General features: G+C 49.8%; 1 protein-coding gene across 13 annotated transcripts in view; it reads left to right on the plus strand.

The window, feature by feature from the left end:
- The window catches only part of EP400 (E1A binding protein p400), a 112,442-nt gene extending 104,817 nt beyond the window's left edge, over positions 1 to 7,625 (plus strand). For all 13 annotated transcript variants that reach the window (XM_030859918.2, XM_030859917.2, XM_030859919.2 and 10 more), the window contains 2 exons: positions 3,789 to 3,866; positions 4,650 to 7,625. In XM_030859918.2, coding sequence (XP_030715778.2) covers positions 3,789 to 3,866; positions 4,650 to 4,922 — 351 coding nt within the window. In that variant the 3' untranslated portion in view covers positions 4,923 to 7,625. The remainder of the gene's footprint in view (positions 1 to 3,788; positions 3,867 to 4,649) is intronic.
- Positions 7,626 to 17,419: the final 9,794 nt, after the last annotated feature.

Genomic DNA, 17,419 nt, shown 5'->3' on the forward strand with positions numbered 1-17,419 from the left:
CCCTCTTTTTGTCTGTGTCTGTAGGACACTGTATGTTGACTTTTGAATCCCACAGCCTCAATCTGTTCTAGTTGGTTTGCGTTTCCCTTGTGTCGATCACATCACCTGTGAGTCCTGGCGGCTGGCATCTTCCCCTTCGTCCTTCTGTTTCTTATTCCCGCCTCGTCGTGCTGGCGATGCCCGCAAGGCAGTGTGACAGGTGCAGACAGGAAGCTCGGCCACATGGCTCTCCTCATGGTCGTTCTGCGGGTTGGGTTTTTAAAATCACCCTTCAGCACAGTAAGAAAAGTCTCTTCTTTATCTAGATTGCTACAACTTTTTGTTCCTTTGGTTGTGGTGTTTTGTTTCTTTACAAACCCTCTGTCTGCACCCCTCCCCTCGTGGTCCCTCCAGTCTCGAGGCTTTGAGCCCATCTGTGTGCCCATGAGTCCAGATTCGCATCTGCGGCCAGCTCTCATCTCGCCCAGGGTTTTAATCCTGGCTGCCTTTGGACGGCCCCCTGGAGGTGTGTGCCTCTGGTACCTTAGCCCCTCCTCCTCCAGCTCTGGGACAGCAGTTCTGTCTTCCCTGACCTTCAGCCTTTCCTGGGCCAAACCCTCCGCTGCTCTTCACGCTCCAGACCCGGCCCAGCACGGATCCTGCAGTGAAGTGCGCTGAGACGTGCTTTGTGGCGGCGTGGGGTCCCTTTGTCACCTCTAGGTCAGGTTTATCCGGGGTGTTGTGCCTGCTAGTCGGCTTCTTCTGTCAGTTATGAGAGGGGTGAGTTAAAATCTCCCATTCTGGGACTCCCCTGGCGCTCCAGTGGTTGGGACTCCGTGCTTCCACTGCAGGGGGCGCGGCTTCCATCCCTGGTCGGGGAACTGAGGATGCCACATGCCGCCTGGCACAGCCCAAAAAATGGAGGAAAAAACCCCCTCCCATTCTGGTTATGGGTTTATCTGTTTTTCCTTATATTCCTTTCTACTTTTGCTTTTTATATTAGGTGCTCTGTTGTTAGCTGCACATAAATTAAAATTTTAACTTTTATTATTTTGAAGTACTGTTTCGGTGTGGCAGCCTGTTGTGCCTCATACCGAGAACTCTACCCATATGTCACAGAAACGGTCGCTGGACGCCGCCTCACTGTCATTGTCCCGCGTCTCAGTTTTGGTCCTTCAGCTGTGACACATTCACTCCCTTTATGGTGAGGCCTGGGAGGAACGGCTTTTAGCTTCCATTTTGTTTGCATTTTCAACTTGTTCTGTTTTCTCTTTCCAGCCTTACTTGCCTTCTCTTATTCCATTTATGTATTTATTTTTTGTCATTCTGGGTTTTTTTCCTCCTCTGACTCGTTTGAAAATTACATGTTTTTTTTCTGTTCTCTAAGTGGTTATCCTAAAATCTCCATGTGCAGATTTACCTTGTCAGAGTATAGCACAAACCACCGTCTCTGCTCTGCTCTCGAGCACGGGTCTGTCAACACCGTTGCTCCCTGGCCCTCTCAACTCACATGCTGCTGCAGTCATGCAGTTTCCTTCTATCCTGTTTCATTTTCACTTTTCACGTAAAATTCCTTTTCTTCTGCTTGAAGTACACCCTTTGGAGTTTCCCGTAGTGTTTGAAGATGCCTGTATTTCACTCTTGTTCCTGAAGGATGCTTCTGCGTTGTATGGAATTCTAGATGGACATTCATTTTCTCAGCACATTAACAGTACTCCCTGGCTCCTGGTCTTTTGTTGTTGAGGAGAAGTCAGATGTCTGTCCAGCGGGTCGCTGCTTCGATGGGAACCTGTCTTTTTTCCCTCTGTTTCCTTTTGAGATCTTTTCTTTGTCTTTGGCCTTTTATAAATGCTGTGACGATCTAGCTTGGAATTTGCTGGTCGTCTGGAATCTGGGCATTGATCTCTCTTGTCAGTTTAGGAAATGACCAGCCGCCGTTTCTTTAGGTGCCGCCTCTACCCCATTTCCTGCCCTCCGTGTCTCTTCAGTCTCTGTGCTTTCCTTCCATTGTCTCTCTGTGCTGCATTCTGAGTAATGACCTCTAACCTGTCTCCCATTTCACTGAGCTTTCCTTTCATTAGGTCTAATCTGCTGTTAAGCTTGTCCATTGAATTTTAATTTTGGTGATTATAAGTATTTTATTCTTCGAAGTTCTGTTTTTGTCTCAAACCTGCTTGGTCTTTGTAGTTTCTTGTTCCCATACGTGTTTTCAGGCTGCACAGGACGGCACACTGTTTTGTGCGTGCCTGATAATTCCTCTATTTGAAGTCCGTGTGCGTCTGATTTTACTTGTTTCTGCTGTTCTTGCTTCAGGAACTGTGGGGTTTTTGTCATTATAGGAGTTGTCTTCTTGTGAGCCAGTTTCCCTTGAAGTTCTGTTGGTTGGAAGGCTTTGAGGTCTGGGTTGAAGGTGGGTTCTTCCTTGTGCTGGGCTCCCATGGGTGCCTCCAGGACCACATCAGCTGTGGCTTGAGGGTTTGGTCTGCCAGCCTGTGTCTCCCGCTCCCCTGCCTAGCACCGAGGCCTAAGGCAGGCGGCTTCCTCACAGACCCTTCGAGTGCCAGGATCGCAGCTGCGGGGGGCATCGGGCAGCCCTCTTGTTATCTCCTCCTGAGAGTGGGTTTGGACTTGGTCTCTTTGCTGCACCCGGGAGGCCATGAAAACCCAGTGCAAGGCTTCCCCTGCAGCACGTGGTCTCGGGCACGAGCTGCTGTAGCGCCTTCTCATGGCTCGGGGTCCCCCATTTGCTTAAGTTTTGGCACTGGGAGCTCTGGACTTCCTGCAAGTTTATCGATGCGTTTTAAGACGTCACCTTGGTGTTATGCATGGCACCTCAGCATTTTCGTGGCTGCGGATCTGAGCTGTGGCCCGTGCGCTGCGGTAGCTGACCAAACGTCTCTCCCGTCAGAGGAAGCGCACAGGCTCACTCAGGGGTTCCTTTGATGTCAGTGAGTGCGGTTCACAGTTTTTGATTCAAGTTACAGTAAACTAGTAAATGCCTTCTGATTCATTTTAATTTCCGTGAGAACTCGTATTTACTTGGTAGCTTGTCATTTGCAAGTACATCATATAATTTCACATTTCCTCCAGGATTATCTTGGGCAAGACTTATTTTCATCCCTGTTCCGCCAGTTAGAGACCTGAGGGGGCTTTCCATGGCCCCCAGCAGCTACCCACTCGGGAGCTGCTTCTGTGAACCGGTGTCCCCGAAGCCCTGAGTAGACACAAGTGGCCTGAATTGTCTTATTACAGCAGGACAGCAAGATAGGCAGGTTTACAAAAAGTGACCATTGGGTGGAAGGTTTTGTTTTGTAGAGGAAGATATCAATCATGATGAAGAAGAATGTAGAAAAATGGTGAAGTAACCACTTTAGAGTTTGGGCGTAGATGTCTCTGGACTAGGGCTGAACCTGGGTGTTGGTCCGGGTCCCCTGACAATGGGGGCGCCCATTGTGGAGTGGCGCCCAGGCACTCTGTCTTCCATGTAACTCTCTCATATAGACTTGGAGCGATTTTTATAAAAGAAAAATGTGACTGTCTGAAATACGAGACCGATAATAAGCTTCAAATTACATGTGATTACCGATCAGGAGGGCGGTCGCTACTCAGTGCAAAGGTAAAATGACTGGCTCTCTCGGGGTCCCGGGGGGCCCGCTTTTGAGACCTGCTATTTTGTGTCGTCTGACCACCGTCTTTTTTTGTTGTTTTTTGTTTTTTGCATTAAGAACTGAGAAGGAGAGAGGGCAAGAAATCTCTTTTGCACACACGTTCATTTGGCGTCTCCATTTGGCTTTTTTGTTTTGTCCAAGGTTGCGAAACTCCCTCAAGTCGTCCAGCAGCAGACACCCGTGGCCAGCATCCAGCAGGTTGCCTCTGCTTCCCAACAGGTAGGACCTGGAGACCCGCAGCTGTCGGGGGTTCCCACGAAGAGAGTTCTTGCTTTTCATCCGAGGAAACAGAATTTTAATTCCTAGAGAACGGCTTGTGATCTTCATAATACAGAAAAGAAAATTAACTTTGGAGAAAACACTTGATATCCTGAGACTAGCAGGAAAAAAACCCTGAACAAATGTGTTTGGACTCAGTGTCACATGTGCTGAGGGGGCTCATTTCTGGGCTCCTTCGTTCAGCCAGTAAACCTTAGGTGCATCCTGCCAGCTGAAGCCACCACACCTTCCTTTTAGGGAAACGAAGAAAGAAAACAGAATCCGTTCGTATCGACCTTGGGTCTTAGAGTAGAAATACTACTGGGGACAGCCAGGACTTACCTTCCCAACAGAGCCTAGCTTTCGGTTCTTACCGGCTTTTTACTGCTAAAAATGTGGCCGTATAAAAGCAGTGCTTTAAAATAATTGTAGTTGGTTCAGAATCACACTGGCATGTAGGTGTCAAGAAACCAGATAGTATTAGGAGCTGGACACCAGCAGCACCAGTCCCCGGCCATCCTTTCCCCAGAGGCGTCCGCTTGCAGCCTAAAAGCAGCAGTAGTTTCGTTTTCTATTTTTGTTTGGTTAGAAACCAGAGGTCCTATTTTGATAGGTCAGGTGGTTTTTACATTTCACGGAAGCATTCGCGCTAGTCATGTTTCTAACCCCCACCCCCAAGGACGTCTAAGTTTTCATGTCACCTGATCTGCGTTTTCTAGGAGATGTGTTTCTGTTTTGGTTCAGGCTTCCCCACAGACTGTGACCCTCACCCAGGCGACAGCGGCCGGGCAGCAGGTCCAGGTGATCCCCGCAGTGACAGCGACAGCACAGGTAGTCCAGCAGAAGCTCATGCAGCAGCAAGTCGTGACCACGGCGGCGGCCCAGCTGCAGACCCCCGGTGTTCCCAACCCAGCCCAGGTGCCGGCCAGCTCCGACAGCCCGAACCAGCAGCCCAAGCTCCAGATGAGAGTCCCCGCCGTCAGGTTAAAGACGCCCACCAAGCCTCCGTGCCCCTAGTCGGGAGCGCGGCGCGGCCCCAGGCGGGCCGCCCGTGCCTGCCACCGCCCCGCCCAGATGGGGTGGACTTATTTACTGAGCCCCAGGACAGTGCCCTGCAGGGCGTCCAGTGCCTGGAGCGGCGACCCTCAGCGAGCGCCCCCGTCACGTGTTATGTGGCTGACTGAGAAAGCGGCAGTGGCAGTGTTTCCTCGATGCTTTACCTTTTAGTTTCTCCTCCAGGGCAGTACTGCTGGGTCTTGAAAGCCATTTAGAATTTCTCTGTTAGTGTACAGTGTTTTTTGCACGTCACAAGTAGCCATTTGGAAGGTGCAGTGAGTCATAAAATAGACCTTGTGGAGCTAAAATGTGGTCTGACAGCATCTGTCTCTGCCTGGTTCTTTATTCCTAACTGAAAGCACGTTATGGTCCTTCGAGAGGAGAAAGACTGTCTGATATCAAAGGTAGGTCATCTCAGATCAGGGAAAACCAACGTGGTTTCTCCCCTCCCTCCTAAAATGTGACTTGTTTGGACTCTTAAAGGAGACGTTTAGTACTGACATGCATTGAAGCACATTCGTGACGCGTTCCCAGCTTGTGTTGAAGGGGAATGGTCTGTGACTGCATTTTCATTGCAAAGAGCATCGCACGGCTTCCCTCAGAGTGGCCGGTTTCCACGTCAAAGGAACGCTTGGGGCTGCTCCCCACCCCAGCACATCCACGATAGTTTCCCGGGTTTCGGATAAACTTGTAAGTGGACTTAGGCTACTGAAGCAGCGCCAGCAAACCTTGTGGGGCTCCTGTCTGGGAATATGGTTCGGGGCCCAGAGTGCTGTGCAAGTGTTGTCACGTTGCAGACGGCACTGCTGAGTGCTCGGCGAGGCCCTTGCAAGGGGGCGGCCTGCCATCGCCCCTTTGCTTTCGTGCCCAGCCCAGGCGTGACGTGCAGAGGTGAGAAGCCTCCTTGTGCATGTGCTGTGTGTATGCACCTACAAGTATTAACCCACAGAAATGGGTGTGGTAAGCTCTTCATACTAGACTGCCATGTCTCGTATGTGAGCATGTCGCCCACTTGGGGTACTGCGTAAAGCAGGGAGCCATCCAGGCTCTTTGGGGTGGGGGGCCCGTGGTTGAGGGGCAAAGAGGAGGCCCTGGATTTGCTATTTTTATTTTTTTTTACTGTGGCAACTGCAAAGGGCTTGATTGGCTGACGATGTCTGCTTACCTGGAGGTGTCCACCCAAGCAAAAGGCGCGTGTCTGATGACACCCTCTCCGCTCCGTCTCTGTGCCTCTTCTACAGTTCTGGTCCAGGACATCAGGTTGTGTTAGGTCTGTGTGTACTTAGGAACAGTTCCGGCATACTGAGAGATTTTAAATTTGTAATCAGTCTGTCTCCTCCCCCTTTATATCACTTTATATGACACAAAGGAAAGTGTCCTGTCCCGAGTTCTTTTGTTTCCCATCAATATATGTGGACACTAATACGGCGATTGATACCTTAGTGAAGCCAACCAGGCAGCTCATTTTTGAGTTCTTGGTGAGAAATTTGGAAAAAAGTAAAGACCAGTTGTTCAAAGTGGACAGGATTTAACGTTCTAGTTACTTGAACACTATAATTTGCCTTCTGACTTGTTCATTGTGGGTTCAGCATGTGCCGTAATGAGGGAGTGCGGCTGCACGAGGCTTCTGTGCTTCGTATCTGGGTACTGAGGAGAGTTCCTACTTTTTTTTTTTAAATCCTCAAATGTGCAGAACTAAAAAGGAATTCTCCTTTTCAGCTTATTTTAACTTGTGAAGCCTGTTGGTTTTGTTCTTACCCTTCTTGGGGTGTGGACAGTCTCTGTAGATGATGGTGAAGTGTTGAGTGTTTAGAATATCCTAGACATAGCTGCCTGAGTAGAAGTCCTCTATTAATCTAGAACACTAGAAGAGAATTTAGAAAAATCTCTCAAAAGCTTTCTAAGAGAACAGAACTAGGGTCTGAATATTTGCAGTGTGGGACTCCTGCCCTGTCTTACTATGTGAGTGAAAGAAGTGTGTTTTCTTCAGCGATTCCCTGTTGCAAAATATGGGACAGAAAATAGCGTTACTGGTATCAGTCGATTTAGTAACATCTGGATGTCAGCACTCACCTCCTAGTCTTCCACAGCCATTTAGGTAAAGGGTCCGGTGTATTGTTTTCTTCGCTTTCTATTTTAAAGGTTAAAGTTTCCATATTTCAGAGTAAGTGTGAGTTTAGGACGATGTTTTCCAGGCTTCCTCAGATTGTTACTGTTGTCAGAATCCCACATTACCTTGTAGAACAGGGTTCCCACCCAATGCATGGTAAGGATTGAGAGAAATCTTCAGAACATAAAATATAAAGACAGCAGGCAAAAACACCGTCAAACTGGAATGGGCCACCATGGAAAAAGCAGTCACCCAGGTTTTCTTTAATTCAGAGACATTTGTTCCAGGGAGGCTGGGTGGTGGTTGGAGGATCCGGGGGCGGGGGAAGTAGGAGGCTGGAGTCAGCCTCCTGAGGCAGAGGCTTTCCCTTTTGCCACCTTCAGGACTATTTGTTAACCGTTGTAACCAGATAGCTGTTGTGTTTTGAAATATAAAGGAAGAAGACCGAAATTGTAAATACTTTGTAAACAGTCATTTGTACTTGAATAGTAGGGTTTTAAAGGGCACTGATATCCCACCAAACAAAAGGTATAATAAATTGACCTTTTTATATGCTTTTTTGTTTTGTCTTTCATAGAAAGCTACTGTTCAGGTTAAAATAAGATACCAGTCATATTCATTTCATTTGTGTGAAGAGAAAACAAGACACAGGGAAACCAAGTTAGTGTTGCGAACGGAGGTTTTCTTCTCCTCGCTCCTCCCCCCAGACGGTAGCCAGAACTAGAAGGGATGGAGTTTCTCAGTGAAATCACCATTTCTCTCCGCAGAGACCATGTCCACCTGGCCACTGTGTTCCAAAGCCACACGAGGAGGAAGGACCCGGTGCGTTTATTTTTCTTCGTAATGTTCTTGTTCTCCAGTGCTACCTTGTACTAGACAGCAGCACTTCCTCAGCTGCTCTGTGCTTCTGTCCCTGTGCAGTGAGTATTTACTGAAGCATAATACATGCCAACTTTATCACTAATGGTGGAAGTTTTTTTAAAAAAGCAACACTTGGCTCTTCAAGAAAATCAAAACTAATGAGAGATAGATGGGTAAATTATTGGTTTATTCAGCTGATGCTTACTGAGTGCATACTGTGTGTCTAGGCCCTGGAGCGATAGCTACGAGCAAAGTAGAAAAGGAGGTTACGTTCTAGTAGTCCAGACAGATGATAAAATGATTCAGAACGGTGTAAGCACCATGAAGAAACAGGGACAAGGTCACGGCCGGCGATCTGGACTTCATGCTAAGCAGAAGCCTGGAAGACAGCTTGACTTACAAGTTTGAAAGCTCACTGTGTCTGCAGGGGAGGTGGTGGTTGAAGGTAGCCAGAGTGAAACCAGGGACAGACCCGCTGGACCATCTCCCTGGTCACAAACAAGGGAAAAAACCATCCTTGTGGGTCTTCAGATCCCAGCTCAACAGCCTTAGGAGGCATTTTCTGACTGCCGCCCCCTAACTTAAAATGGGCACTCAACCTCCACCTCCTTTTCTCAGCCGCTCGGCCCTACTTCCTCTGACCGGGCATCCATTTGCCGATGTGTGCCCCCTTCTCCCTAGACCGCAGGTCCTGCCAGGGCAAGGACGGGACGTGCCTGGTCAACGCAACAGGCAGTTAAGTGTGCGATGAGGCGGTGGGTGGGCAGCGGAGGAGCGGACGGACGGGTGGACGGAAGGCTGCAGGCGAACGGTAGGAACGAACGGAGGCCGGCGCGCACGTGACCGCGGGCGAAGGAAGCCGCGGGAGGACGCGGGCGAAGGAAGCCGCGGGAGGACGCGGGCGCGGCCCGGGGGCCTCGCGTGCAGTTCCCGCCTCAGCTGCCGCTGCTTCCGGTCCTCCCGCCCTCGCCCCGCCTGCCCACGCCGATTGGCCGGCGCCGCGCCTGCGCACTGGGTCCAAGCCGGCCGCCGGCTTGCGTCGGGTCGGGTCGGGTCGGGTGGCCCGGGCCCGCCCTCGGCTGCCGCCGCTCTTGTCCCCGCCGGCACTCTCCGCCGCGTCGCCCGGCAGCCGCGGTGAGGGCCCGCAGCCTGTCCGCGCCGGGGCGGGGCGGGCGCTCAGGGCCGCGCGGCTCTCCTTCGGCCTCCCCGCCCGCCCGCTGCCCCAGCGTTCCCCCGTCCACCTCCCCCTCGACGACCCCGTGACCCTCGCCGCTGACCCCCGCCCCGCCGGTCCCGGGAGGCCGCTGTCCGCGGTGCTGACGCCGCCGGCGCCGCGTGTCTGGAGGGGCCGCTGGTCGGGGTGTCCCCGCCGCACACCCGGGAGGCAGAGTGGAGTCCGGGCTGCGGCGTCTCCTCGGCCGGCCCCGCCGGGGCGCCTGTCGGGAGAGGCGCCTCGCCACCCCTGCTCACGGAGGCCTTTCCCGCGACGGAGAGCGAGAACGGAGCTCAGCTTTGCCTTCAAGCCCGAAGACCGCGCGGCCTAGCAGACACTTCACAACCCGGCCCCAGAGCTGAGGGAGGATCCCTTCCTCGCCGAAAACTGCTTTGGCTACGCGCAGCTCGCAGCTCGCGCGCGAAGCCCCAGCTCCCAGGTCTGTTCCCGGGCTTCACGGGGCCGCCGTCCGCCAATGACACGTGAGAACGTGGAGCACCTCTCAGCCCACGTGACTGCCTTCCAGTTGTGGTGTTGGGTCTTGATGATTACTGGGTGCTCCGTGCGCTGAGTGGGGATGCCCAACGCCTACAGAGTGACACAGAGGTATTGCGCACGCATTTCTGTAACCTTTTGCCAAGCAGATAGACAGGATGTTCGTTTATTTATAAAAGTGTTTTCTTAATGTTCACATCAAGAGAGCAAGAGAAATACGACTTTCTCCTTTAAAGGTTGTCAGCTAAACCAGCTCCTGCAAAAGTGGAAACGAAGCCCAAAAAGGCGGCAGGAAAGAATAAATCTTCAGACAAAAAAAGGTGCAAACAAAAGGGAAAAGGGGAGCGAAGGGAAAACAGGCTGAAGCAGCTAACCAAGAGACTAAAGGTGTACCTGCAGAAAATGGAGAAACTAAAAACGAGGACAGCCCAGCTTCTGTTGACGCAGGAGAGAGAGAAGCCAAGTCTGATTAGTATCACACACCTGGTCCTGTCAGTGGTCCCTGTCTCTCTTCCTGCACGATCCAACTATTTAGTAAATGACAGTTTTTTAGGAGCTCTAGAAACATTTTTAAAAAGGAGGGAATCCCCCCTCATCCCATTTTTTAAGTGTAAAAAAAAATTTTTTTTTTGAAGAGGTGAAATCATTGGCTGGTTATTTATTTTTTGGTACAACCAGAAAATAGTGGGATATTGAATACGGGAGGCTTTGACTGTCTTGGGTGTCAGCTTAACATTCCATAGATGGGGGTAGCTTTTATATCCTGTAATACAAAGCGTTTACTACATGGCATTTGGAGTCAGGTGTGCATTTAATGTCTTGAACACTTTTTTTTTTTGGTAATTTTTATTAGAGTACAGTTGCTTTACAATATTGTGTTAGTTTCTACTGTACAGCAAAGTGAATCAGCTACACATATTCATACATCCCCTCTTTTTTGGATTTCCTTCTAAGTTAGGTCACCACAGAGCACTGAGTAGAGTTCCCTGTGCTCTACAATAGGTGCTCATTAGTTATCTATTTTATACATAGTATCAATAGCGTATGTGTGTCAACCCCAATCTCCCAATTCATCCCATCCCCCTGACCCCCAACACTTTAAAGTACTTCTCGTCCCATGTTGTTTTTGGTAGAATTTTTCCTGAAGCAAACCACTCATTCCTTGATCTTGGCTCTCCTGGTCAGAATTCTGTGTGCTCTGTAACATCTTTGGTCGTGGTAGTACAGTTCTAGTAACTTTGTTAATGTGCTGTGAACGATTGACAATTTGAGTGTGTACAGTATATGATATTAAATTGTGAATTAGTGGGACTTATGACGGAACAGCATATCAATATTTGAAGATATTGGTACTTGCTATCCTGTTAAGGAAAATTTGCCTCCAAATATTAAGCTGGAAAGTCAGTGGAATAACTGTTCAGAAAAGAATCACAACTACATGATTTTTTCGATTTTTGGTACGTATGTTAAGAATTGTGTGCAGGGACTGCCCTGGTGGCGCAGTGGTTAAGAATCCGCCTGCCAATGCAGGGGACACGGGTTCGAGCCCTGGTCCAGGAAGAAACCACATGCCGCAGAGCAACTAAGCCCGTGCGCCACAACTACTGAGCCTGCGCTCTAGAGCCCGCGAGCCACAACTACTGAGCCCGCGTGCCGCAGCTACTGAAGCCCATGCACCTAGATCCCATGCTCCGCAACAAAAGAAGGCAACACAGTGAGAAGCCCACGCACCACAATGAAGAGTGGCTCCCGCTCGCCACAACTAGAGAAAGCCCACACGCAGCGACGAAGACCCAACGCAGCCAAAAATAAATAAATAAAATTTTTTTAAATGATTTAAAAACATTTTTTTCCTTCAAACTGAGTTTGAGAATTCTTCTGGATAGAAATTCTATATCGGATCATGTGGTCTGAAAAACTTTTAACTGTTTCCCCTGAATTTATATGATGTATTGTGATGGAAAAAAATGAGATCTGAGCATCTTATAAAATACGTTTGTCTATAAAATACACGTACTTTATACAAACATATTTGGAAATAGGGAATCACCTGTATCCTGGGCTCTAGTTCCAAGTTGTGATGGAGTGGAGGGGCTGAAGACACCCACTGCCTCTTGGCTCGGGCAGGGTGTTCCCCTCTCATCCTCAGTTCCCTTGGTGTCAAATAGGAAGATGGTGGAATTGGTCTGGTGGTGTTCTCATGAATAATCACTGAGTGAGGGATGGGAAGCCATTAGCACATGTCTGAGCCCAGGGGACTGGCCTTGGAAAATGTTAGCCTGGTTGGAGGAACCCTCAACTCCAGGCCTCAAGGAACTCCAGCCAGCAGCCCCCAGAATGTATGCTCATGACAGAAAATCACAGCATACACAGTGAAGAGGCCTCAGGAGTGAGGGTCTGACTCACACCTGTAGAGACGTTAAGATGCCAGAATTGCTGGATCTAGAATAAGAAATGCAAAATGTATTTCATATGGTTAAAGAAACAAAGGAGGAAATAACAAGCATGGAGGAGAAACAAGGGGTCACCAGAGAGCAAGCAGATAAAAAAAAAAAATGAACCAAATAGTTCTTCTAGAAATTAAACATAAAACAATTGAAATTTAAAACTTAGTGGAAGTAGTCTCAATCCCTACCTCACACCATGTGCAAAAATTAACGCAGAATGGATCAGAGACCTAAATGTGGAACTCACAGTTCTGAAACACAGGAAAAAATCTTTGTAGCCTTGGGTTAAATTAAGATTTCTTAGCTACAACACCCAAAGCACAAATCAATAAAAGAATAAAAATGAAAAGTGGAACTTTATTAAAATTAAAAACATTTTGCCATGTGAAGAACATTATTGAGGTAATGAAGAGCCACTGGGAGAAAACATTTGCAAAAGACGCAGCCAATGAAGCACTTGTAATAGGATATATAAATAAAAGAAAAAACGCATTTCCTTTACTCACGACACTTCTGACACCAGCTGCATGGGGGTCTCCCACACCAAGCAGTTCTCCAGGTCTCCGTGACATGGACCGGCTGTCCTACAAGAGCCCATTCTGACGCTGACTGCCCGAGGCTAGCACAGAGCCTGCAGGCTAAGGACCCAGCCCCACAGACGACCCCCTTCAGATGCCAGTTACAAGTGCCAGGTTGTCACCTGTCCTTTGACCAACTGGCTATAAATTGGAGGATTCCACAGCCCCTCCTTGGGTTGGATCGTTCGCTAGGACGGCTCACAGAACTCAGGAAAAGTTTACTTACGAGGTTAGTGGTTTATGATAAAAGGATATAACTCAGGAACAGCCAGATGGAAGAGATTCACAGGGCAAAGTGTGGGGAATGGAAGTGGAGCTTCCTTGACCTCTCTGGGCACCACTCTCCCAGAATCCTCTCGTGTTCACCAACCTGGAAGCTCCCCCGAACCTGTCCTCCTGGGGTTTTGTGGAGGCTCCGTTACATGGGCCGGATTGATGATTACCTCAGTGCCTACCCCTTCTCTGCTCCCCAGAGGATGGGGGGTGTGTGTGTGCGGTGAGGCTGAAGGTTCCAAGCTTCTGATCATAGTTTGGTCTTTCTGGTGACCAACCCCCAGCCAGGAGCCCACCAAGTCACCTCATTGGAACAAAAGACCTCCTGGCACCCCTGCCACTCAGTGGATTCCAAGGGTTCTAGGAGCTGGGGGCAGAGACCAATATACAACATATATGTCTTATCATTTCACAGTAAAGAGTTGTCAGAGGGCTTCCCTGGTGGCACAGTGGTTAAGAATCCGCCTGCCAATGCAGGGGACACGGGTTCGATCCCTGGTCCAAGAAGATCCCACATGCCGCAGAGAAACTAAGCCCGCCTGCGCTCTACAGCCCATGAGCCACAACTACCGAGCCTGCGTGCCTAGAGCCTGTGCTCCGCAACAAGAGAAGCCACCACAATGAGAAGCCCACGCACTGCAACAAAGAGTAATCCCCACTCAACGCAACTAGAGAAAGCCCACGCGCAGCAAGAGACCCAACGCAGCCCAAAATGAAAATAAATTTATTTTTTTAAAAAATTGTCAGAACTCCATAACAAGAAAATAACTCATTTTTGGAACTTCCCTGGTGGCGAAGTGGTTAAGACTCTGCACTCCCAATGCAGGCGGCCCGGGTTCAATCCCTGGTCAGGGAACTAGATCCCACATGCATGCCTCAACTTAGAGTTTGCGTGCCACAACTAAGGAGCTGGCGAACTGCAACTAAGGAGCCCATGAGCTGCAACTAAGGAACCCACCTACTGCAAGTAAGGCGTGGTGCAACCAAATATTTTTTTTTACAAAAGAAAGACTCATTTTTAAAAGTGGACAAAAGATTTGAACAAACACTTCACCAAATAAGCTCTAAGAATGGCAAATAAGCACATGAAAAGATGTCAGTATCCTTTCATTAGGGAAATACAAATTAAAACCACAAGGAGATACAAGGACACACCAGCTAAAAAACGAGGACCTGGGCTAGTGAGGGTGAGGAGTGGCCTGCTCCCGTGCCTTGCCGGTGGGCGGCGCCCAAGAGCCAAGCCCCGTTGCAAACAGCTCGGCAGTTTCTTATGTATTTTACTTAAACAATCATTTACTCTCTGACCCAGCAATCTCACTTCTCACAGTTTACACAGAAGTGAAAACACACATCCACATGATAACCTGTATGCAAATGTTTATAGCAGCTTTATTCGTAATCTCCCCAAACTGGAAGCAGCCCAGTCATTCAACTGCCAGATGGAGAAGCAAACCATGGCCCCTCCGGACGATGACGTGGCACTCAGGTAGCAGGACCAGGCTGCTGGTGCTCAGACGGCAGGGGGGAAACTCGACTGTACTGTGCAAAAGAGGCCAGACACAAAAGGCTACATACTCTATGATCTCACTTATATGACGTCCTGGAGTCGGCAAAACGATAGGGTCAGACTATAGCTCAGAGGTCTCGGGTGGGATGGGGGCGGGGGGGGGGGAAGGACTGACTTCAAAAGAGCCATTGGGGATTTGGTGGGTGATGGAAATGTCCTGTTCTCGATTGCGTTGGTGGTTACATGACCACAGGCCTTTGTCAACACTCATAAAACCATACATCAAAAAGGGTGATTTTGGGGACTTCCCTGGTGGCATGGTGGTTAAGAATCCGCCTGCCAATGCAGGAGACACGGGTTCGAACCCTGGTCTGGGAAGATCCCACATGCCGTGGAGCAACTAAGCCCGTGCGCCACAACTACTGAGCCCGCGTGCCACAACTACCGAGCCCACGTGCTGCAACTACTGAAGCCTGCGCACCTAGAGCCCGTGCTCTGCAACAAGAGAAGCCACCACAATGAGAAGCCCGCGCAGCAACAAAGACCCAGTGCAGGCAGAAAAAAGGGGGGGGGGGATTTTTACTCAATGCAAATTCATTATTAAATTTTTTTTTTTAATTTAGAACATTTTGAATTTTATTTTTTGGCCAAGCTGTGTGGCACGTGGCATCTTAGTTCTCCAACCATGGATCGAACTCGTGTCCCCTGCAGTGGAAGCGTGGAGTCCTAACCACTGGACTGCCAGAGAGGTCCCCTGTATGCAAATTCTACTGCAGTTTTTAAAAACTTCATGGGAGAGTAAACAGTACATTTGAGAATTAGTGACAGAGAGATCTGGAGAAAATCAACCTACTGCAACACGAAGAACAGGAAGAAAGAAAGATGCGTGGAGAGACAGATGGCAGAGGGGTGAGAGGTCTAATGTCGGAGTTGAGCTCCAGAAGAGAATGCGAGACAGGTAATATCTGAGGACGATTGGCTTACGGTGCCAATCCAGAGATTCAGGAAAGCCAGAAGGTCTCAAACAGGATAAAGAAAAGATTCCCCGCAGACACATTTAGGCCAACGGTAAACTCGGGAGGCAAGGAGAGGTCACAGGAGTGGAGGGAACACACAGATCACCTGCAGAAGGACAGTTAGACCGATGGCTAACTTCTCAGTGGTAACTACAGAAACCGGAGAGTTCTTCCGAGGGTTGGGATAAACAGAGGGTTGGGATAAACAGGGGTGCCGCGCGGATGGCTTCACGGGAGCCGCTTCTTTAGGGTGTCCCTCCACCCACCATGCCCGCTCGCGTGGGCACAAGTCTGAGGACAGGACGCTCTCAGGAAGGCTGGGGGCGGGGATGCAGCGGCTTCCAGGTGGCAGCTTCTGCTTTGTGTCTCCGCACGACCTGGAGGACCCATCCTTCCAACTGAGAGCACTGGACGTAGATTTTGGCAACAGACCTCACAGAGCTCAGAAAGGGACCAAAGGATCGAGTGACGTTTCGACAACAAAGCTCTCTGGTGCCATCGGCTTATTTATGGGAATGGGGTTTTTTCAGTGTTTTGATTTATAAATTGGAAAAATAAGAATAGAGTTGACGCTGAGCCTTGTGGGCATAGGAACTAACTGAAGAAAACAGATTAGCCCTCTCCATCTATTAAATTTTACTTTTTATGTTTAGTAATTATTTACCATAACTGTAACACACTTGTCATTTTGATTACTTGCATACCAATAATAATCGTACCGATTTCTCAATCCAGAAGATTATTATTATTATTTTGCGGTACGCGGGCCTCTCACTGTCGTGGCCTCTCTCGTTGCGGAGCACAGGCTCCGGACGCGCAGGCTCAGCGGCCAGAAGATTATTATTTTTGAACACTTAGAGCCTTGTGGTCAATTCTGGAGCACATTTCTATTGCAGGGACGCATGATCGGGGGTCTATAAAATAATTCCAAGCATAAAATACATTAGATCTGTGGGGGCAATGGAGCGGGAATAGGGATTCACAGAGAGGAGTGTGGGGTGATGGGCGGCATCCAGTCGTAGACGGAGTATTGGATGGTACCTGACAGTCCCCTTATTTGCCTTTTCATGGCTCTGTCGTGATGCTCTGGGGGTGCGGGTTCGCAGACACGGCACATGTGTCCAGAGCTGCGGCTGTGGCCTCGCCACCCGCCTCCTCTGTCTCTTGTACCAGAAGGCGTCGATGTACCCGGGGGAGGAGAAGCTGGCAGGCCACAGCACCCCTTTGCACACTTGCCAGGGGTGTGTGCTCCCAGGAGCACCGGTGGGCACAGTCTAGACTGCTCTTCAGCAGGAGGGAGCCTTCGCTGCACCAGAGAGCGGCACCTCCCCTCCAGCCTTCTGAGAGGCAGCACCTGGGGCCTTCCTGGGTGACGAGACCTGCAGGTGCCTCGCTCCCCATCCTTGCCCCGCGTGCCCAGGGGGGCGAGGGCAGCAGAATGGTTGCACCAAGGCCACGCTGTCATCTGCGTGCCTTGGTGCTCGTGGGCCGGCCTGGCCGAAGGGTCCCCCCAGGAGGGCCGAACAGCCATCCCAGGGCCGTCGGACGACCAGCACAGCTGCTGGACCGGTGGGTCCCGGCCCGGCCCTGCTCAGTCCTAACCCTGATCAGTTCTAACCCTCGGGGGATGCAGTTCCGGGGTCTGAGGTCCCCCTGGAGCCTTTGTGAGCTCAGTTCCTGCCAGCACAGAGCATCTGTGCCCACCCTGCTGTGTGTGCGGTGGCAGCAGGAATGCCTGCGAGGCTGGTCTGCCACGTTCGCGCCCCCTTCACTCTCTGCTTCTTATTTCTCCCAGTTTTATTGAGATATCATTGACATACAGCACTGTATACGTCTAAGGTGTGCAGCATAATGACCTGACTTACACATCATGGAGTGATTATCACAGTAAGTTTAACGAACGTCCGCCATCTCACACAGATAGAACATTAAATAGAAAAAAAATGTTTTCCTTGTGG

The sequence above is a fragment of the Globicephala melas genome, chromosome 13 (assembly GCF_963455315.2).
Source record: "Globicephala melas chromosome 13, mGloMel1.2, whole genome shotgun sequence".
Lineage (NCBI taxonomy): Eukaryota > Metazoa > Chordata > Mammalia > Artiodactyla > Delphinidae > Globicephala > Globicephala melas.